The sequence below is a fragment of the Aythya marila genome (assembly GCF_965140915.1).
Source record: "Aythya marila genome assembly, chromosome: 16".
Taxonomy (NCBI): domain Eukaryota; kingdom Metazoa; phylum Chordata; class Aves; order Anseriformes; family Anatidae; genus Aythya; species Aythya marila.
Window position 1 is genome coordinate 2,322,950 of NC_139057.1, and position 22,996 is coordinate 2,345,945.

Below are 22,996 nucleotides of genomic sequence, written 5' to 3' on the forward strand. Positions count from 1 at the left end.
TTTGCAAATCCCATCTCTCACCGTTCCCCTTTTGGGAATTTCTAAGACTTGCCTTTTCTGGTGCTTGTTGTTGGAACTAGAAGGGCTGAAAACAAGGGCACGGGACATGGTTTAGTGATGGGGCTGGGAAGGTCAGGGTGACGGTTGGACTTGATGATCCTGAAGGTCTCTCCCACCTAGATGATTCTGTGATCCTGTGATTTCACCATTTAATGCTGTTGGCACAGTGTTGGACCCAGAGAGTAGCAGAGGAGCGTGGAAACTCAGGTGACATCTTTCTCCCTCCGGCTTTCATGGAGCAAAAGGATGTAAGGGAATGGGTTTTCCTGGTACTGTGTGGCTGTCTGGGAATCTGTGGTCACCCTGTGCCTCAGCCTACACCTCCTCCAGGCAGGCTCACTGCTGTTTCAAGGACCAACAACAATATTTTGGCTGAGAAATGATCAAGGAGCCAGGGAAGACTTGTCTCCACTACCCAAACCCTGAAGCCCTTGCATGGCACATTCAGAGCTTGGGAACCACAACCTCCAGGTTGTCTTCTGCCCCTACCCACATCCCTAAAGACTGATCTGGCTGCAGAAAGCCCATGGTGTTGGCAGGAGGGCTCCATACTTGCTCTGTCTGCAGCCCTGGGGAGCTGCTGCAGACACAGGGTGATGCTGCTGCACTCACACGTGATGCTCGAGGCGACGTGCAGCATACGACACGAGACTGAGTGTCCTCGTTCTTACCCCAGGGAGGAGTGAGTGCCCATCTGCTCCCCCAGTGATGGATGGGGCAAAGGGGTGCTCAGTGCCACGCAGGAGCTGGCTGTCAGGATGCAACCTGCAGGGCAACTTGAAGCTCATTTGGTCTCGCATCTGCTGCTTATCGAATTAATGCTGGATAGTTCCCTGGAACGAGCTCTGTGGGTTTTGATGACACGTCACCTCAGGTGCTGCAGTGAGGGGCAGGCCACCAAAAGGAAGGAAAGCAAACCATGCAAGAGTCTATGCACCCAGCAGAAAAAAAAAAAAAAAAAAAAAAAAAAAAAAAAGGTGGGGTTTTCTCATCCCAAAAGGCTGACAACTGTTGAGGAAAAGATGGGATAAGAAGGAACAAAAAAAGAGTTTGGTGCTATGTTGCTATTATTTATAATATCCCTACAGACTTAATTTCTCTTGTTGCTTTAATCCTCCCCACTTTCAGCCAGCAATCTATTATATTGGAAGATATTTGAGATGCTTTCAGAGTAGGGAAATTATTATACATAAAATATGTAGCTCGTATCATTAGAACAGACTTTGATTAATTTTGCAGCTGGCAAAATTACCCCTGCCTGAAAAAAGAAATCCATTTACTGCCCGTGTGGAAGTAATTGTGTTAATATCAAAGCTGGTTTTAAAATGAAATGAAGAGGGCTCCACTCCGTGCCTTCCGTGCGAGGAATCAGGGCTGCATGATGAAGGGCTGAGTGCTAGTTCCTTGCCAACACTTTCTTCCACAGAAAGTCTTCAAGACTTTAGCAGGGTTATTTGTGGTATATTTAAGGTACAGTCACATATACAGATAAATTCGTGTAAGCTCCTGCCTCAGCCTCACCTTTGATTTGCATGTTGTTTCTGGGCAAAGACTAATGTTAGTGTTTTTGCTCTGTCTTTGTCCAGCACCAGGCACAGCAGAGACCCATGGGCAGGTTCTTTGGGTTCAATAATTGTCGACAGCAAAGCTACATGCAGGGCCAGAAATACCTATCAGGCTAATTACCTTGTTAATATACAAGAGAAATTTTGAAAGGCACTTGGGCAAAATTAAATGAATAGCTATTATTAATTAAGAACTGTTTGGGGTTCAGGTGCTGTAAAGATCCCAGATGGCCCCAAGTCCACCGCTTCTGGCTGCAGCTGGGGTCTGGATCTCCCTTTTTATTTCTCATGCTGAAAGTTTTCCCTCCCTGCAGCCCGTTTGCTGGAGTGCCCAGACTCCCTCCTCCTCCTCGGCAGGAGGTGGGCAGGTCTAAGCACATTAAATATACAAACACATCGTGCTCCTTCGTTGCTTCATTGAGAGCCAGCGTTGGCATCGGTGGTCCATCAGCAGCAAAATCTGAGTGAAGGCTGCCGAAAGGGCTGGGGGAAGGGAGAAAGCAGCAGCAGCAGCAACAGCAATGAGCAAACGGAGCAGCCAAAGCGCCCTGTAGCAGAGGGGAGAGGAGAGCCCAGGCAGGCTGAGCATTTCGTGCTTCTTTACAGGAGCTCGCTGCAGCCCTCACGCATCCCTTGCGAGCACGTGTCCATCTGCATCCCGGGGAAGAGCGTCTTTCTAGGAGGGAGAGCTGGAAATCAGGCAGAAGAGAATGGGAAGGATGTAAATCAGCTATTCCTACCTCCCGGAGAGAGGTGAGAGAGGGAGAGAAAGGAGTTCAGGGGGATGAAGCTGGAGGATCCAGAGACTGGGAGAGGAAAAGTTGCCCTGACGGGAGCCTCTGCGTGCTAGAGCCTGAGCTCTGCTCCACAATGGGATTTCTTGTGGCTAAGGGAAACCTCCTCCTCCTGCTGTGTGCCAGCACCTTCCCCGGTAAGTTTGAGAGGCTTTTCTTCCCCTGCTCTGCTCTTTAGCTGTTTTTTCCCTTAGCCCTCTCAAAGGCATGCTGCAAAGCCCGGTCCCTTTCAGCGAGGAATTTGCCCCGCTCCTGCATCCCCCTGCCCCGTCGTAGCAGTTTGCCTAAAAATATTGCTCTGCTGAGCAGTGCTTGGCTTTTTTTTCTGCTCTTTGCCTGAACAGATGGGAAAAGGGTTAAAGCTCAGTGTGGAAGGGGACGGGGGGAGGACACAGAGGGGCTCAGCCTCTGCTTCTTGCCTGGGCTTTTCTCCCTGGGTGAAGTGTGTTAATGTGTCTCGGGGCGATAGCTGTGGCTGGGGAGAGCGCAGCCAGCTCTCAGCTAATGCTTCCCTTTGTATAATCCAGGGCAGGCTAAACACTAAGTAGGAGCCATATTCTACAAGGGACGTGGGGAGAGACCCTGCTCCCTCTGTCCTTGGTGGAGGATGCGTGTGTACGCATCCAGCAGAGGGGCACAGCCCCCTGAAGAAGGGAGGATTTCATTTTTAGTAACCAGCAGGCACCACTGACAGCTCCTGTAGTGAACGTGCATGGCCAGGGCTGTTCCTTGCAGCATCCAACTTTTAAAGTATTATTGAGGGAAACTGCACTCCTGTGCAATTTGTGCTCTCCCCCTTCCTCTTCCTTCACCCTCTGTTTTTGTGAAAAAACAGCTATGAAGCTCAGTTTGAAGAGCTGATTTTCAGCCTATCCTTTATTACTATTTTTTTTCTGATGCATTGGATGCCAGTTTTCATGTGTAAATCTGTTCCAAGGTCCCTACCCCCCAGCAGTGTTTGACTAACAAGGCTGCTTTCTCCTTTTTGTCTTACCCTCCACGTATCCCCCTTTATTGCTTGCAGATTTCACTACCAGAAGCTTACCACAAAGTGGCCGGAAAAACTAAAGCAGCTTCAGGGGAAAATGGCCCGTGTGGTGGTTTTAAAATCATTGTAGTGATGCCCCGCAGGATTTGGCCACGGTGGGTGAATGGAGGGAGAAATATATGGCAATGTCTCAGGGAACAGGCAGGCAGGTCCCCAGGGTGGCATCACCCTCCTGTGTATCCCGACTTGGGGACATCCCCAGGGTCCTTGCAGGAGGAGGCTCTGCTCCCTGCTGTGACTGGAGGTGGGCTGGGGGAATCCTGCACCTCACCCTGGGGTGCACAGCAGCTCCTGTGCCTCACCCTGCCCTGCCCGTGCCATCCCCACAGCATTTGGCCACGTGGAAACCCGCGCCCACGCGGAGGAGCGTCTCCTGAAGAAACTCTTCTCCGGGTATAACAAGTGGTCCCGCCCCGTTGCCAACATTTCCGACGTGGTTCTGGTTCGCTTCGGCTTGTCCATCGCCCAGCTCATCGATGTTGTAAGTGCAACCCACTCGTGCAAGGAGCAGACAGGATTAAACAGGTCGGGGCTGGGGGGAGATGCTCCTGGTGTATGTGGGTTTTGCTGGTTCAGGGTCAGGTTGGGAAGCTTGTGCTCTCGACAGGAAAGTTACCACACAGACAGCTCTGAGAGCTCTGAGACTTCTCAGAGTAGCCGGTCATCAAACTGGATCCTTTGTTCTTCATTGGCTGTAGCCAAAATCCCAAATTCCTTACCAAAACCAGTAGGACTGATCATAGCAGAGCAGTGGAGCTGCTGGTAGAACTGCCAGAGGGTCTTGGCTAACAAACAGCTGATTTAGAATTTAAGCCATAATTGTTAACACTAATTGACACGAGATAAGAAGAATTGTATTTTATTATTCTCTGGAAGATAGCTGGCCTGAGGAGCTTTCTGCAAATGCAAGTTGTTAGCTGCTCTGACAGATACTTGCAACAATTATTCCTGAATGTTTGCTTAAATAGAAGTCACACGTGCAAACGGTGTGTGCTGTGTACAAAACAGTGTGGTCTGCACTCTGAGCTGATATGCACTGAAATGGTATTTAGAGGATTAATCTCTTACAGTGTGTTGGGATCAAGTGTCATAAACAGAGGCGATCCCTGCAGGACGAGGGAAGCATGCACACACACACACATCTAGCTGTGCACATCTTGCTCCTGTGTGCTTCTCTCAGTCCCTGTCTGCACACAGTTGGCACAATTCTGTTGGTGCCCTTGCACATCTCTTGCACAGGTGTTGGTCATGCCTTCAGAGGCTCTCTCTGTCACTTTTTACTGTATTCCTGTGGCAGATGAAAAGGCGGTGATAAAGGAAAGTATGATGGAAATGAAGGGCACTGCTGGTGCAGGCTGATCACAGCAGGTGACTCTCTACACTTTGCCTTTTGAGATAAGAGTCGTGAAACTGGAGGAAAAAAGACTTTTAGAAGTTCTCTTAAAGAAGATGAGATTACATAGTATCTACATCTCATCCATGAATGGCTGAAATAGCCAAGTCAATAAACAGAAATCATAAATCATCCTCAACATCTTTTCCTTACTTAGTGCTGCTGCAGCCTGCCCATTTCCTCCTGGCCACAGGAGCCCTCCTGAGACAGTCAAAGACTCTTTCTCAATGGTGTGGCATTACGACCTTCATTCTCAATGACTCCCAAAATATTCAGGCTGAATACTGTCATTGGTCCATAGAGCCTTTCAGCGTTGTAGTTTTGTGTGAAAAACAGACAGATTTTTGCAGGGGAAAGAAGAACTTGAGGCTGCTACACCGCTATGAGAACTAGTCCAAACACAACAGGCAGCCAAGTAATAGAGCGAGTGATGAATGAAAAATGCAGCAAGCCCCTGTCTGCAGAGCTTTAGACCTTAGATGCAGAAGAAATGCAGCTAAGGAGGTGCAGGAGGTGGGAAATCAAGCCACCAGTTGCTGGAGAGCTGCATGTCCTCATGCCCAAGACACCAGCTCCCAGCTCTGCAGCACAGAAAGGGCCCTGTGGTCCTCCCTTACGTCAGCCTGAGGGATCCGGAGCTGTTTGCAGTTGCTAATGTTGAAGTTGTTCAGCTCTCATCTGAATAATTGATAAGGGTGAAGATGAGACATTAGTGACTGTAAAGGCATGAGAGAGGCTTTCCATTATGCAGCTGCAGAATCGCGGAGGGGTGGGATCGATACACCTGCTTCGTGGTGCTTTTCCCAGCCTACCGGAGGAGAATTAATCTTCTTAAAATCATGTCGGTGGTTAGAAGGGCAACCAGCAGGCAGACTTGTGCCAGGGCTGCCGAGAGGAGAGGTCTCATCCCCTCTGATGTTGGGGACAAGTGACACCCCTGTCACCTCAGCACTTTGGCTGTCTGTGCCCCTTCCCAGCAGCGACAGTTCTGGTGCAAACCCCGGTGCAATTGTTAGATCTGGAGTGCAGCTCCCAGCAAGAAGAAGTCTGAAAGAGAAATCAGAGCTGTATTCAAATGCCAGCTCCTGCTGACAAGAGCTGGGATGGGAACAAAAATCGATGTGAAACTTGACAGCCCCACATGTCCTCAGCTCACCCCATTGCGCTGGGGGTTTTCTGAGATGAGGTGGTAGGGGCTCAAGCATGTGTCTGGGAGCAACCACTGAAAAACACACCTGGGCTCCTCAGATCATGTCCCTGTGGGGCTTTGTGTGCTGTGTTCACCTTGAGGAAAGAGGCCAGGCTGTGCAGCTCCACCATGACTGAACCCTGCAACCCCCTGGAAGAGGAACCCACAGGACTAGAGCCACCTTTTGCTGTGGTCAGGATGGCAGAGCCCTTGGGTGCAGTCTGGAGGTGGAAAAAAAGAGAATTGCCACAGGGATCAGCACCCAGCCAGTAACAGGTAGCACCTATGAGACTGGGATTCCCAGTGCAAGGAACGTGGTGGAGACCCTTGGGCACCTGGCTTGCAGTGCTAGGAGAAACAGCAGGGCATGGCAGCCCACACAAGTGCCAATCCTAATCTCCCGCCCAAGGAAGTACCTGGATTTTTTTCCTTCCTTTGTTGGTCACTTGAATGTTTTTGTATTCCTCCTTCCTCCACATGCTCCTGGTCCCCAACCCCTGGATGAGGGTATCTGCAGTTGGGGTTTGCCCTTGGTGCCACAACCGCGGTGAGGAGGCTCAGTGAGGGGGAGGCACAGCCCCGTGAATCTCCCAGCTTTTAGTGTTCAAATTAATTCTGAACTGGCACAAGAGCAAGGTTAATGATGAGCAGCTTGCTTCCAAATGAGCCCTGTCAACTGAGTTGGTCTTGTTGCCAGAACAAAGAGAGAGAAAAGAAACAAACACACAAATAAGCTCTGAGCTCTCGGACTAAACTCTGCCCCACGTAATTCATCCTGGTTATTTACACAGGGTTTGTAACTTGAATGCAAGGCAAGAAGCAAATAATAATTCTACTATGGTGCTGCCAGCATTGTGTCTGCCTTATGCTATTTAAAAGTGTATTTGTAGTTCCACCTTCTCATTGTATTTCTATTTAAAGGTGGGAAAAAGCCTACAAACTGACAGCATGGGTGTACACCAGGCTGTCCAAGGGTTATGTGTCAGCAGAGTAGCTCAGTTTGTTCACAAACTTCAATCCATGGTGCTCTAAGGTCATGTTTTGTAGAAGAAGAAACACCACTGAGCTTCATGTTTCCAGAACTGTGCTCACTGATAATGTTACACAGAAATCCTAAGCACTACTTGCCAATGAAACCAAGAATTGTAAGCCATGTACACATGACTGAAGATAAAAATGCCCAGCATCCTCTTCCATCAGTGCTCAGGACACAGCCTCTACCAGTCCTCGTCATCCTAGGCTGAACCCATCAGCACCCAGGAAAATCCCAGTAAATTCAAGTCAGTCTGCTCGCAAGAATGCTCTGGTGCAGGCTCAGCTGTTCAGTGGTATCAGACAGCTGTGCCCTGCCCCATGTTAAATGACAGAAACATCTGCTCTTTATTTCCAAGGTGGAACTTATATGTATTGTAGAGGTGATTTAGAATTACAGAAATGAAGTACAATTAAGAGAAACGCAATTTGTTCCTTGAGGCACTTCCCCTGCTCCTGTAACCGATATCTGATCTTGCATTTCAGGATGAGAAGAACCAAATGATGACCACGAATGTGTGGGTGAAGCAGGTGGGTGCACCAAAATATGTGCTTTTCCATGTTCCATTTCAGTTTTTCAATCTGAGCTCTCCCAGGTTTGTAACTGCCCTGTTTTTGGCAGGAGTGGCATGACTACAAGCTGCGCTGGGACCCCCAGGAATATGAAAATGTCACATCCATCCGAATCCCCTCGGAGCTCATCTGGAGGCCAGACATTGTCCTCTACAACAAGTGAGTGTGAGCGCTGTGGCCAGAAGGCAAACCCATCCTTGCAAATTTTCTTTGTCCATGGCATCAAGGAGCTTCTTCCAATTGACCCTCCTTATTTAATTCTCTTTGGTCGAGGTCTATGTTGAGTCTCATAATATCTGTCCTACATTCTCACTTTATCTGTCCCAGATGTGCCGTAAATACCATGACTAACATTCATCACAAGGGCTTTGTTCTCCTAATGATGCTTTCTCTAACAGTGAGTTATGTGGGGGATGCCAGGTACTGTTTTCTCTTCACATGTTGGAGAGACAATTAATCTGGATAGGAGCTTTCAGTCCCTTTCAGCTTCATTTCACCAAGGAGCTCTCCCCTCATTCATCACCAGCAACTGGAAAAGCCAATTACCAAGAAGGGCTTAAATAAGGCAAATATGCCCAAAAAATGTCAGACTTGCATGTCTACAAATACAGGTTTCAGGTCAGCCCAATACAATTCTAGAATTATTCCTAAATAGGTATTTTCTCCTGGTTCCAAATGCTTGAAATCTCTCTCTCGTATGGACACCTTGCAGGGAGTAAGTGGTCATTTTCTTCCTTTCTTTTGCAGCCTGCTGATATTCTTAGAAAGAGTGTCCAAGTGCCAGGACTGATTTCACCTTTGCTTATCACAGCAGAGTTCTCCATCTCCCAGGGTGCAGGATACCCCAGGCTGCTTCCCTGCATGGGCTCCAGAGAAAACACTTGCTGCGAGCATCAAATAAACCAATTTTTGTACATGGCTAACACTCAGAGAAAAAGCTCAGAACAGAAGCCAGGCTCATTTTTAATAAACAGTTGCCTGGTTCTGATATAATTTTGCTTTTGTTTTAAATAAATAAATAAATAAATAAATAAAAAACAAGCACTGAAGGAGAAATCTGTCTGGGGTATTGCGAGCTCTGGAGACTACTGAAATTGTTATCTTTTCCGTTAGCTTGCCTCTGATCCTTAGTGGTGTGGTAATTGCAAAACTTTTGGAAATCACTAGAGATTAGACCACTGGAAATTTCTAGTTCCTAGTCACTTGGACCTTCCTGTCCTACAGGAACAAATGCAAATATGGTATGAAAATTGCTTCATGTTGCAGCCAAGAAAGGTGTTCACAGTTTTCAATGGATGGAAAAAAAAAAAAAAAAAAAAGAGAGAGAGAGAAAGAAAAAAAAAAGTCTTTGTTCTTCTCATTGTCTAATTACTGACAACAGTATAGATTAACAAATCTCCTTGTCTGTGGGACCCTCGTGGTCTCTACCCCCTTGGCTCAGCATGCTTACTGTGGCTGATGGAGCATGGGCCGTGCAAGGGGTGACCTAGCGCTACAGAAGGAAACCTCCGCATCCTGCTGCATCCCTATGGTAGGTAACAAGTCGATGTAGTGCCCCAGACACCTAAACTGAGGCTACAACTCTCCCTTTATCCATACTTATCATCAATAACCATGCATTCTTCCGATGGTTGTCATGAGTCTATCATACATTTTTAATTGCTTTCTTTATCCCTGAATTAAACATGGCTGTAGACGCCAACCACTCGCCAGTCAGTAATGGTTTTCCATTAATTCTGTAGCTCTTTACTGCTATATTTGCCCATGCTCTTTCATATAGTGTCAAACACGTCTCATGTAGCTTGCTTTCTGCCCTGGATGTACTTTTCTATCTGGCTTCTTACCAAACACATCTGAAGCTGCAGTCATCATCTTAGTTGCACTACTTTGATGATTGGCTTTCACAGTTTTTAGGGGTTGCAGGGCGAGGGCAAGGCAGGGCAAACGTGGTGCAGGCAAGGCTAAACACGTAGCCTGAGGGGACATCAGGATGAGATTCTTCTGCATGGCGCCTCACCAACTGCTTAACCCCACCATGCTTCTCTTTTTTATGTTTCTCATTTCAGCTAGAAATGTTTCAGGAAGGAAGGTTTTGCAAAGATAGTGAATAGTCATGGGTAATACAGATGAGGCTTTCCTCACATATTTTGTGTATTGTTTAGAGGCAATTTAAAGTCATACAGATAATTCTGTATGACTAACACCAACAGAAATGTCTGCATGGACCTTGGTGGAAGAGAGAGAGTGGCCACATTGGCCTTTTGTACTCTTCAAGCTTTCCAATATGAGTTATTAACTGTTTACCACGTACTCTGGCAGAATTATGATGTTTCTGTTTGGGATGATATCCTTCGGAAAAGAGATTTTCTGGACAGGAGATTACATGAATGCCTCTCCTGTTTCCATGTGGGTGAATATATAGAAATGGAGAAATTTAAATTGATTTGAGATTTACATTGTTAGGGAAACCTAACCCCTTGTTGTGAATTATTCTCATATCTAAGCTCATTATTATCAAAAACTTCCATTTATCCACTCTGGAGGCTCAAATTAAATCAGTAAACTCAGCCGGTTTGGCCTAGAGAGTGTATGTAGTTGTCAACATTCATAAGGAATCTAAAACCAAATTAATATCCTACAGGGAAATTAATATGCTGTTGGGTTTTCAGGCTTGATAAGACAAGTTCCAAGACTCTGTAAATAGACTCTACTAGATGTGACAAAACATATGTATAACAGAGGAATATGAGTTAATAGTGAAATGACAAAGCCTCTCTTCTTCTCTGCCAAGAAGGCCAGCTGTTCTCTGTCTGAGGCTGTAAAGGCTCTTCAGACGCCACCAAATCATTTACAAATTGATTATCTAATCTTCTGCATCGACTTTGTTTCCCATTCGTGAACATACTTAAAACACACTTTTGTTTTCCTGTGTAAATTTGAAGTAAAAAAATATTTTGGGGGGTCTAACCAGCCCTTGGGGCTGCATTTTGATTTTTACACTGCTCCGCCATTGTACATCATTGAAACTTCATAGGAGAAAACCCAGAAACAGGAGGTTTGCAGCCAGTGGTCCAGCTGCTAAAGAGGAATACAAGAACATGTCCTTGAGCCTAATGGGTAGACAGAGAACTTGAAATGTGAGCTTCACTGGCTAATTTTCAAGTAGTTACACAGGATAGCATTGTAACATTTATTTTCTCAACCCTGGTGATTGTAAAACCTGGGAAAAGGTTATTGGAAACATTCAGACCTCATCATTTACTTTTTCTCAATACTTTCTGGTGCTAGCTGTTCCAAAAAGAAAATCCCTGCCTTAGTCTCCATAGTCACAAAAAGAAAAAAAATAAAAAAGAGAGAGAGAGACAGGATCATGCATGATGTGAATGCAAATAAATATTTCAATAATTAAGAGGAGGAAATATCTTGAGGAACTCACCCAGTGATAACATGGACAAAAAGGATTATTGTACCAGGTTAGAAGTTCATCTGGCAGGCGGCTTTTGAAAATCATGAGAAAGCAAAGAGTTCTTTGAAATACTCTGTAGTGGCTTGTTCTTTTGAACTGTACTATGATGTTTGCAACTAGTGAGGCTTATGGAGTAACACTGGCTCCCTGACTCATCTCAAAGCTGTTTGACAGAAAAATGCCAAAAAGTGCCCTAGACTAACCTTACAAATGTTGGAAACATTCTTGATATTTTTCTTCATTTGTGTGCATGCTTGCCCAGATCTTGTCATTTTGCACCAGATTGTACTTATAATAGGCCCATAATTGCTGCTTCACACTTAAGCTTTCCTGATTCTCCTGGGAATTTGAAATATTTTTAGAGAGGAATTATCTCTGTAGATGTCTTTGAGATTTGCCACCAAGCTCTTTCCTGTAATACAGGAACTGATAGAAATCTCCGAGAGGAGCCTCTCTCATGGGCTGTTGCTGAGTTAGCATCTAAGGCTTTCTTCTGTCATAACGTTCAGGATGGAGCCAGAGTTTTACCTCCAGAATGCTGATAAGGATGCTTGGCAAAGGGAATATTGGAAGCAAAAGCACATCTTACAGCCTTCTGAGAAACTTGAGCCTATTTCATCAGTGTAGCACAACCACTTCTGGGACAGATGCTTATTTACTGAGGAATTATTGAAATTTCTGTTACCAATGATTTCTCAACACCTGAGGCAAGCATATGTTGGGATGAGACCTGCAGAAGCTGACATCGGTGCACAGACACCTCCATCTATGCACCCAAGATCTGCATTGACACATCTGTTTTGTACTTAAGGTGTCAAGAGCCTGGATATGTTCAAAATCCAACAGGACAAGGTCCTGAGCACCCTCTTGTAGCTGACCCTGCTTTGATGAAGGAATTTGATCTTCTCCAGAGGCCCTTACCAACCTGTGAGTTCAGAGCAATCATTTTGCTAGTGAAAAATAATGCTGAACATTCAAAAATTCTTTCACTTGCCTTTGGAGCATTTTAATCTGAACATTACAGATGCATCTGTTTAATATCTACAAAAAGGGTGCAGAGTTGATATTTTAATGGGGTCTTGAAACCCCTTTTTTTCTTGGTTACTGTTGTTGGATGAAAAATGCTTTAAATGAGGACATTCTAGCTATAGCCATACATGGATATAGCTAATTTTCAAGCTTTTAAAGCTCTGTTTGGATTTAAATTGTATCATCAGAAATTAAAATAAATGTGTGCCTCATTTACATGCATTCTGAAAACATTTAATTTCGTGAGACGATGTTTCTCCCAAATGCAGGGAAAATAGAAACTGGCAAAAAAATCTCCATCAGCAGAGCTTTTTAATGAAATGCGGTTGATGGCTGCCAGTAAAACAAAACCATCCTTGAACCCTTAGAAACTCAGAAGATTTTAAAAGAGCAGCCTTTATTCCAGAAATGAGGAATCAAAGGCTGCAGAACACAGCAGCACCATTTCCATCAGAAAAGGAGCAAGCAACTCTCTTCTCTATATTGGTGTGCACTGTTGTATTTGACATGAAAATACAAGAGCTCCAGCACTTTATAACTGACAGATTTTTTTTCAAGCTGTCAGGTCAGGGTAAATGGGAGAGCCTGACTGTCTTAATTCTCAAGTTCTTGTTGTGATGTGTACCTTGCACTCGCTCCTGCTTCCAAATGGCTTTTCATGACAACAGTCACAACACAGTGGTGTAGACTAAATGAGGAAAATGTGCTACCTCTATAAAGGAATGACTGGAGATTTTCCCTGCAGATCTCCCACCTACCTGTCTAAGGAATCACTCACGTTATGCAGTGAAACTTGGCACAGCTTGGCCAAGAACGGTGCAGCAAAGCTTTCCACAAGAAAAGAGGGTTTCCCCCATCTCATAAGTGCAGATTTCATTTACAGATAGTTTTCTCAGCTTGATACCTTGGAGTGATTGAGGAAAGGCTTTGGGAGACTGTCAACAGATGGGTGACCTTGTTTGCTCCTTCTCTCACATCAAGGTAAGCAGAATGAGAAGCCTGCATCGGCAGCACGCCAGCAGGCACAGCTCCCAACTCAGTAAGCATATGCTTGAAGGTCCAGCGTGGGTGGCAAGTCTGGGAAAATAGGCAAATATATATATATATATATATAAACACAAGGGGTTAAGACAACTGCTAACACCACCTTTGCACAATATAGCCGGCTTGGATACCCTCTATCCACAGCAGCTTCTTAAAAATTGCTCAGGTATCTCTATACTGAACTGCAGTGAGAAGCCCAAACATCCCCATTAAAACCCATCTGAGGTCAGGAATTACTTCACAGCCTTTCTAGGTGGCTCAGAAAAAAAGCAGGAGGACTCCAGGACATTTCATGGCCCCTCAGAGTAATTAGCTGACTCCCAGTTGCAAGGCACAATTCTCTAGGGTTCATTCCCACCATGGCACTGCAGGCAAAATCCAGCATGGACAGCAGGACCATGGTTGTCTACAACAGTGTGTGAGCTGAGGACCCAGGCTGAGCCTGGGTTGTTGGGCAGACAATGAAAAAAAAAAAAAAAGTCTTCTTTATCAAAGAAGCAGCTCTGGTGCTGAAATAATTGGCATACAAGCTCTGCAGCATCCCTCTGGTCAGAGCTATGCCGACTGAAGAGAGGCATGTGGGTAGGCACGGAAAGATGGCAAAATTGCCAGACATGACATTTGTGGGAATGAAACACGATGTCTGTGCAAACCAGCTACACGATACATATGGGAATTGTTATCGTTCCTGGGTGAGCTTTTAGCAAGAGGTTCATGCCCTTTTCCGACAGCCTTAAAAAGGATAAAGAGGGACCCGTGTTGTTTACCCAGCCACTTACATAGTGTGCTACCTGAGAAAGAAACCATGGTGAATGTTCATTATCCCTTTGCTGTAATATAAGTCCAATTATAAACATATTGTTCCATTAATGAACAATTTAATCATGCCTCTGAGATCTCATTAAATGCTGAATTGGATTCCAAATTCCTATTGAGATTTAGAAAGAAAACCACCAAGAACAGCAAATGCTGGAGCGTCTCTTGCTGTGCATGTTTCGTGTCTCAATCTGGCTTTACAGGGCAGGCAAAACCCAGGAGGAAACTAGATGGTTTTCAGCCAGAGAAAGCAGTCCATGAGTGTAAATTAGATATGAAAAAGAAGAGTCAAGAAAGGAGTTAGGTGCATGGTACAACATATAGAACAAAAGATAATGGTGGTTTTGCCTTGACACCTTTGGGACAGCAGTCTGGGTTTGTACATATTTATAGCTCTTCTGTCAAAGAAAATATAAAATGTTAAGGCTTTAGAAAATGTTCAATCTGAAGGTCAAAAAGCACTGGGTTCTTTTCTATTCTTTTGTTTTTCTAAAACTTGCAGCAAAAAGCAAACATTTTTTATTATAGCAGCAAGACTTGAGTTAAAAAATCTAGTTCACCATCACACAATTATTCTGGGTTTATTTTTCCATGAATTCAAGCAAACTGGAAAATTGTTTCAAGAAACAGTTACCTGGGCTGTGATCCTGGGGATCAGAGGCATTTCCATCCCTGCCTGGGTATTGAGTCAGACAGCTCGCTGAGGGCCAGATCCTGCCAATCTTTCCCCAAATGATACAGGCTGTCCCTGAGGTCCCAGCACCAGGACTTAGAGTTTCTTAGTCTCCCTCTTTTCTCTGTCTCTGAAGTTTCCTGATATAAAATCTTGCTTTGTTATCCATGCGTCTGATACCAGCACACAGTTCTCAGCTGAGAGTCCCTGTAAAAAGACACTGAAAATGGCAGCTCCCTCCCTGACTGGGAAATAGGAGACTAAGTGCTATTATTCCTATTGATACAACTTTCTTACTGTTTTCCATGTAAGAGGCTGAATGATTACCCAACACTCTTATTTATAGTGGCTGTCACAATTAATTCTACCCAGCTCACAGCCACATGGCCTGGTTCTTCCCACCTCCAAAGCAAAGGAAACTCAGTCCTCTCCAGGACATTTATGGGAGACCTTCGAGGAAAACTTGTGTTTATTTACCTTCAGGGCATGGCTTATACAAGGCAAGGCCTGACATCTGTATGCAAATCCAGTGCTTGCATAAGCCAACAGAGTTCAAAAAGCACTGGGTAGGGTGGACGGATTCAGTGTTAGGGCATGATGTACATCTTGCATCTCCCAGGTGCCCTGAGTGCAGTTTTGGAAGCCAAGCACTAAATATCCTATTTCTTTAGAACTGAGAAGTCCCAGACAACTGTAGTCTCTTTTTTTCTTCTCTCTCTCCCCAGTGCTGATGGTGACTTTGCGGTCACCCACCTGACCAAGGCTCACCTCTTCTACGATGGGAGAATTAAATGGATGCCACCTGCTATCTATAAAAGCTCCTGCAGCATTGATGTTACCTTCTTCCCCTTTGACCAGCAGAACTGTACAATGAAATTTGGATCCTGGACGTATGACAAAGCCAAGATAGACTTGGTGAGCATGCATAGCCATGTGGACCAGCTGGACTACTGGGAGAGTGGGGAATGGGTCATCATTAATGCTGTGGGCAATTACAACAGCAAGAAATATGAATGCTGCACAGAGATCTACCCCGATATAACTTACTCCTTCATTATCCGGAGGCTGCCACTCTTCTACACAATCAACCTGATCATCCCCTGCCTGCTTATCTCCTGCCTGACTGTCCTGGTCTTCTACCTGCCCTCTGAGTGTGGAGAAAAGATAACTTTGTGCATCTCCGTGCTGCTGTCCCTCACTGTGTTCCTGCTGCTCATCACGGAGATCATCCCTTCTACCTCCTTGGTCATCCCCCTGATTGGGGAGTACCTGCTCTTCACCATGATCTTTGTCACCTTGTCCATCATCATCACTGTCTTTGTGCTCAACGTGCACCATCGCTCCCCGCGCACCCACACGATGCCTGACTGGGTGAGGAGGATCTTCCTTGACATAGTCCCACGTCTCCTCTTCATGAAACGTCCCTCCACGGTGAAGGACAATTGCAAGAAGCTCATTGAATCTATGCACAAAATAACCAACTCACCGAGACTTTGGTCCGAGACCGACATGGAGCCCAACTTCACTACCTCATCTTCCCCCAGCCCCCAGAGCAACGAGCCGTCGCCCACATCTTCCTTCTGTGCCCACCTCGAGGAGCCAGCCAAACCTCAGCCAATCTGCAAATCTCCTTCTGGGCAGTACTCCGTGCTGCACCCAGAGCCTGTACAGGTGACCTGCTCCCCTCCACAACCCTCACGCCACCTCCTGAGCGACACCCAGACCACGTCCATCTCCAAAGGCAGGTCGCTGAGTGTTCAGCAGATGTACAGCCCCAACAAGGCAGAGGAAGGGAGCATCCGCTGTCGGTCCCGAAGCATCCAGTACTGTTACCTGCAGGAGGACTCTTCCCAGACCAATGGCCAGTCCAGTGCCTCGCCAGCATCCCAGCGCTGCCAACTAAACGAGGAGCAGCCCCAGCACAAGCCCCACCAGTGCAAGTGCAAGTGCAAAAAGAGCGAGGCAGCTGGCACGCCGGCTCAAGGAAGCAAGACTCACAGCAGCAAAGGAGAACATCTCGTCTTGATGTCCCCAGCCCTGAAGCTGGCAGTGGAAGGGGTTCACTACATTGCAGACCACCTGCGAGCAGAAGATGCAGATTTCTCGGTGAGTATGCACTCCTTGGGTAAGCCAAAAATCATCTGCTAAGGAAGCCCCTCTAAACACGAGGGCTATCAAAGTGTACTCAACAAGTACAATCATCATGGTTCCTGGACACACCAGCGCTATAGATATGAACAGAGAGCTTCTCCTTGGGGTCTTGGCAGGCATGTGGGCCAAGCCATGCTCTGGGCTGCTCTAGAGCAATAAGGTTCTTCAGAAGTAAAGAGGAGTAAAGTTGTTGTCAAGTAGGACTAGTTGTAAAAGAGAATAGTAATCCTCCCCCCAACCCTTCTTCTTTTCTGGGCTGTGTAGGAGGGGATTTAATTTGTTTTCTTTTTTAAGGGATCAAATGTAGCTAGAAAAAAATAAATCCTTTGGTACTCTAAAGCCTGAACCATTTTAAAACACCTCTAATTGCAGCCAAGGATGTGATTTTAATTGAGGCCAGAGGGCACCTTGCCGAGTTGGGCTCCATGCAGCAGTTCTTCTACAGGGAACAGCCAGAGGAGGTGCCAGCATAATTTGTTGTTGTCCCATTCCTGAGAACAGTATCAGTGAGTGTACTTTGGTGTTGGTTATGAGAGCATTACCCTAGCATCCCTGCCTTGGTAGTTCAGCAGTTCACAGCCCTGCTCTGTGCACAGGGGGTCACATCACAGCTCTGAATTATGCTTTCAGGTTTTTTTTGCAGATAAAAGCCAAAAAACAAATAATGAGGTAGAGAGAAAACAGAATCCTCCCTGGAAGGCAGCTGTGCATGCTGATCTTTCCTGAGCTGGTCGGGTTCTGACCTGTGCCTCCACCAAGTGGGAGATGTCTCCTGCAGGACTGCAGGATGCTGAGTGCTGCTGACCTTCGTGAGAGGTCAGGGAACTCAGGACCTCACTGGAACAGCCCCTTCACATTGCACTGCATAAAAACCCATACCCACAGCTACTACCTGGGAGCAGAAAGCCCTTTATCAATAGGAAGCAGCTAAGATGGAGAGAGAGAACAGAAAAGCAGTGATCTGATGGGAACGTAGCAGGCTTCCTTATAGCTAAGCCTCTGACAGACAGAGAATTCACACTCGGTTTTCTGTTCAGCATCAACTGCGGTTACTGAGCCTGGGAAAGCAAATTCCCAAAATAGGCTTAGGCTGTGGGAAGCGCGTAGTAGCGTGGGGATGATGCAGGGTATGTTTAGCTCTGCATGCTGCCTTTCCTCATTAGTGGACTTCCATGGAGCAGTTGGCTCTGTCTGGAGGAAGGTGGGTGGGCAGATGGGCAGACAAACTTCACACTTACTCTCAGGGGGTAAATATGGCTACAAATAGAAGTAGAGGCTGAAAGAATTTATTTTAATGGAGACGGTGATGCACATACAAATGCCACATCCTATTACACCTCATAGCTCTGCCCCTACAATACTATGGATACAGCATGTGAGCTAATTATGGTCATACTGAGGGAAGCCACAAGCTTTTTCCTAAAGAAGGCATTATCTGGGTTTCTGAGAGGTATCAGGCAGCAGCAGTACACTTTCAGCTGTTCTTACAGTTCGATTGTCTCCAGATTTACAGTCGAAGCAAGTCGCAGTGCTTTTACGCAAGACTTCCTGGGCTTGAAGCGTGTCTTTATATTTGCATTTTTCACAGCACTGAGCACTTAGCAGCAGCAACAAAGGATTAAGTGCTGCTGTCCATTGCTGTGCTCCTTGGTGCCACAGTTTGAGAGGCCTCTGCTCTTTAATGTATTTCGCTCCACAACATCCCTTTGAGGAAGCGGCTGTTTACCCCTCATTTTGAGGAGTGACAGCCAAACCACAGGGATGAGATGACCTGTTCAAGGTCATAGAAGAAAATTTGTGGCAGAGAAAGGCTGTGAATCCCCTCCTTCATTACTTGACAGCCCAGCTCCCTTTTGTGGGCTAAAATATTCTGCAAGCACATTAGGACTGTGGGAATTAAACTCTGCTCTCTCCGACTGGTAATAATAACAAGTAAACCCATGGAAGTCAATTGATTTTAACTCACATATTTCCCCGTGGTGCAAATGAAAGAATAATACATCAACAATACTTCTCCTTTTGATTGATTCTCTTTCTGCTAAGCTTGTTGATATCAACAAGAACTAGGTCGATGAATATCGTGTGTTCTTTCCTTTTAATCCATCATTGCAACTTTCTTCAAAATGAAAACGGCCTCCATAGTCTTACACCTTCTACTACTCTTGCCTCTTGAACTGAGACAATTAACCTGAGGAGAAAGCTATTAGACATAAAAAGCAGAAGAAAAGGGGTAATTCTTTAGGCTCTAAGCAGACCTACTGCCAGGGCAGCCTGCGAGCAAAGGCACCATGAGCACCACCAGCAGTGAGTGGGGAAGGGTCACCCCGGCATGGTTGATATCCCAGGCTCCCTGGAAGAGTGGGCTCCCTGCCACAGCTTTCTGTTCTTTCCTAGCAAATGTGGTCTGCATGATAGGTCTTCAGATTTGGGAGAATAATTGTGGCCCTGACTTTTTTCCTTTTCTGGAGGAAATATGCTCTCATGGAATTGAAAATTACTGTAGGGAGCAGAGCTGATCTAATAAAATAAGAATTTATTGAGGGGAAAAAAAAAAAAAAAAAAAAAGACTCAAAAGTTTGCTATCAACTTAAAATCAAATTGTGGCATTTCTAGCAGGGACAGAGGTCTCCAAGAAACCCCTCAGCAGACACCTCTCATGCAGCTGCAGCCCTGAGACCCAGCTCACTGCTCCTTGTGTGATATTTTTGGAGACAAGTACCTTCGCAGAATGGGAACAGAGCTTCTTTAAAACTTTCTCTTTTCTAAAGCACCATTGCCACAGGGGCAGTGTTTCTAAATTAAAAGTAAATAGCTCATTTAATTAAGTGCTTCAGCAAAGAGAAAATGGGAAATGCAAGAGGCAGTTGTTTGTTACAAAAAGGTATCTGCAAACAGCACAAGCACAACAGCTTGCTGGGGGAAATGCAAGATGGAATTGTCCTAGCATATGATAGAAATGCCATTAGAAATTAATTGCAGGCTGAGAAGCAAAACAAGTTGCATGTCACACACAAGCCAAAATAAGCAGACACCGTCTGGAAAGCCTCATTGTCCTCGTGGCTGTGTGCGTCTCAGGACTACTCTAATAAGAAATCTTTGAAGACAGCTTAAAAAATAAAATAGGAGATAAAATAGCTGAGGGGGAGGGAACACAGGATAATCTCACCGGTTTATTTTTAACAAAGTACAATAAAACCCCTCGGGACTGCTCTAATCTGTGTTAGAGGCTCTGGGTCCTGAGGATCAGATGTCATTTGGGAGTCTCCAAAGCACCTCAACCCTTCACTCATACTCCAGGACCCAGGGCCTTATCCCACTGCTTGGACCTGTAGGGGGCTGGACCAAGAAAGAGCCACAAATTCCCTGAACATGCAGGAATTTGGGGGTGGAGAAGTCAGCTGGTTCCTGCCCCTGATCCTTTCCCAAAAACAGTTTTGAGTGAGCCTCTTAAAAACTAATCAGAGCACAGCTCAGGAGCTGGGACGGCAGATGCTGGCAGCTGCAGAGATGCTGCCAGAGAGGCCTCTGCAGATCATGCTCCATGTGGGATGCTGGAGAGTTTATCACAGGGAAATGCTACAGAGCTGTCAGAACACAAAACAAAACCCAGACCATTTGCTTGTCTCATAAATAGCATGTCTCTGTGTCCTGAGCCAAGGAGCTAGAGCAATACCGTAATCCTTAAAGGGAGTTCACAAGGCAAGTAATGAGGGAGCAGTTACAGAGCTCACTGTTGGCATTGCTTCAGCTGAGCGCCGTCACTGCTGAGGTGTAGAGTCCTTTGCAAATACATTGGATGATTCACAACCAGTTTATGAAGGGCTCAGAAAGCCAAAATGAGGAAAATTCACATACCTTATCTGCAAAGAATACTTTTCTTAGCACAACAAATCATCACATTTGTCCCAGAAGCCAGGGCTGCGTATTCTCTCCCTCTGCCCCATCGTGATTCCTCTGTACCACCCACAAGGCGTAAGATAAACTTTAGTGGTGCATCCATGACTGATGAAGAAAGGAAAGACTCGAGGTGAGTTTAGGTGAGTTTACAGAGGCTGTGATGTGCTTAGAGCTTGCTTGTTTGATGCTGGCAGATCATAATATTTCAGGACAGGAGTTGCCACTATACCTGTGAAAATATAATCTCCTGCAAATGGCTATTTCAGTGAGATTTGGACTGCTTCCTCTACTAAAATGATTATTCGGCATTATCATCAAGTCCTTTATATATATATATATATATATATATATATAAAACAAGGTCTCTTACAAAAAAAAAAAAAAAAAAAAAATGTTCAAGGTTACTCACTTATTAACTGGGTTTAAAACAAACTTTGAGAATGAAAAGGCCCACACCATTTGCATTATATTATTATTGATCTGCATTTTTCATGAGTGCTACAGCCCAATACATGAAGCAGCTTTGGGCACAGCGCAGCTCTGTTTGCCCAGACAGGTGGGTTCAGTAAAGCATCCCCAGCTGAGCACATTAGAGAGAGGCTTTGCTCTCTCCTTCTCCTTACCACCACACTCCTGATTTTCTGCAGCAACGACCACTGAAGAGGTTTGAGCTAGCTCCCACTGAGTTGTTTTCCCTAAGGAGCAAGGCAGCCTGCCAAACTTCAGCCCAGAGCTCAAGGCGACATCAGGGCTATTAATCACCGAGTGGTACATTGTAAGGAATTATAATGGCTACAGCCGTATCAAGTAAAGTTTCACCATCTAATCAGTCCTCTTCCTGGGAAAGAAATTAATAACAGCAATGGCATAAAAGAAGTTTTCATATGTATGTGGTTTCTTACTTGATGAAATATCCATTTACAACAGGTCTTGCCTGCTGGTATTAATAAGTACTAGATTTCCCCAGGGAGGAATTGCTGGAAAATCCTCCCACAGCAAGACAAAAGTGGAGAAAAAGAAGGATGAGGAAAACTGCTTCTTTTATTTGCTGGTTCATTTTCACTGCTTACTCAGCCAAATCTGTAAATCCCTTCACAGAATGAGTTTGGCTTCATTAATCTGTAAGCAAATCTGTTTACTAGCACGAAGAAACGAGCAATGCCTTTTCCTCCCTCAGCTTGAATCTCAGCCTCATTTACACACCCAGTTACAGCTGTTGCTCATGGAAAATGGGATCGTGAGTGTGTAGACAAGCTGAATTATCCACAGGCATACGTCATCCCTGGGGAGCTCTGCAGAGGGTTTGCAATCGCACGAGCACACCCACGCAGCCTGGGAATGTCTCCCACACAGGCAATAAAGCAAACCTTTGCCATTGTACATGGCCATTGTATGTAAGCAAGACCCTTCCCTCCTATCTCAGGACTTAAATTAAAATATTGCCTTCAGGAATAAAGCACTATTAATCTTTAAATGCTATTCATCTCAATTAAGCCTCAATAATTGTCCTTTCATCTCTGTCTTGCCAGGTGAAGGAAGACTGGAAGTACGTTGCCATGGTCATTGACAGGATCTTCCTCTGGATGTTCATCATTGTGTGTTTGCTGGGAACTGTCGGGCTCTTCCTCCCGCCGTGGCTGGCAGGAATGATTTAAGCACGGCCACAGAAAGGAGAAAATCTATCCTGCCCTGTGGATTTTTGTTCACCTGGAAGGAGATGAGCAGAGAAACAGAGCCAGCCCTTTGAATAATTTACTGCGTGTCTGCGCATGAGTTGTTCCAGAGCACTCTGGGAACACTTTCCAAGGTCACATCATTTTGCCGAGCCATTTTCATCTCCTCCATCTAATTTAGGGGAAAAGTTCTCATTAAAGATTGTACATAGCATGGTGGTATTCATTGGCATATACTCAGCACTGTAAGCCCACAAGCTTGCTCCCTAAAGCAGCACCAACAGAGGCTTCGTGTATCCAAAGCAGCCCCTGGCAGATCAGCTCCGCTAGTCTTCAGAGCTCTCTGCGTGCCCTGCCTCGTAGCCTTGCCCCGTCCAGCTGAATGGTTCAGGACCGCGTGTCCCTGTACGAGTCCTTTGATAAATAAAGCTCCAAATTCGGGATCCCTGTGCAGGGTGTGTGCTGTGCGTTCAGGGGTCAGCTGGCACAGGTGGACGGTGCTTTTATGGGAAATTTCCTGGATCTCAGTTCGGGCTGCTGCTGAATAGCTGGGTATCACCCTGGGCTGTGAAATCCTTACTGTGGGTAGGGAA

General features: G+C 45.6%; 1 protein-coding gene across 1 annotated transcript; it reads left to right on the plus strand.

The window, feature by feature from the left end:
• Positions 1–2,338: 2,338 nt before the first annotated feature.
• Positions 2,339–22,549, plus strand: CHRNA4 (cholinergic receptor nicotinic alpha 4 subunit). Its single transcript, XM_082773141.1, has 6 exons — positions 2,339–2,556; positions 3,797–3,948; positions 7,568–7,612; positions 7,704–7,813; positions 15,408–16,788; positions 22,260–22,549. Exons 1-6 carry the CDS (start codon positions 2,496–2,498, stop codon positions 22,383–22,385), a joined length of 1,875 nt encoding a protein of 624 aa, XP_082629267.1. The 5' UTR covers positions 2,339–2,495; the 3' UTR covers positions 22,386–22,549.
• Positions 22,550–22,996: the final 447 nt, after the last annotated feature.

What these genes read in the sequence shown, in the direction of transcription:
- CHRNA4 (XM_082773141.1), top strand. Translation starts at nt 2,496, where the DNA reads ATGGGATTTCTTGTGGCTAAGGGAAACCTCCTCCTCCTGCTGTGTGCC. An exon ending in CGAATGTGTGGGTGAAGCAG is followed by an intron (nt 7,613 to 7,703) that starts GTGGGTGCACCA and finishes TGTTTTTGGCAG; the next exon opens with GAGTGGCATGACTACAAGCT. An exon ending in GACATTGTCCTCTACAACAA is followed by an intron (nt 7,814 to 15,407) that starts GTGAGTGTGAGC and finishes CTCTCTCCCCAG; the next exon opens with TGCTGATGGTGACTTTGCGG.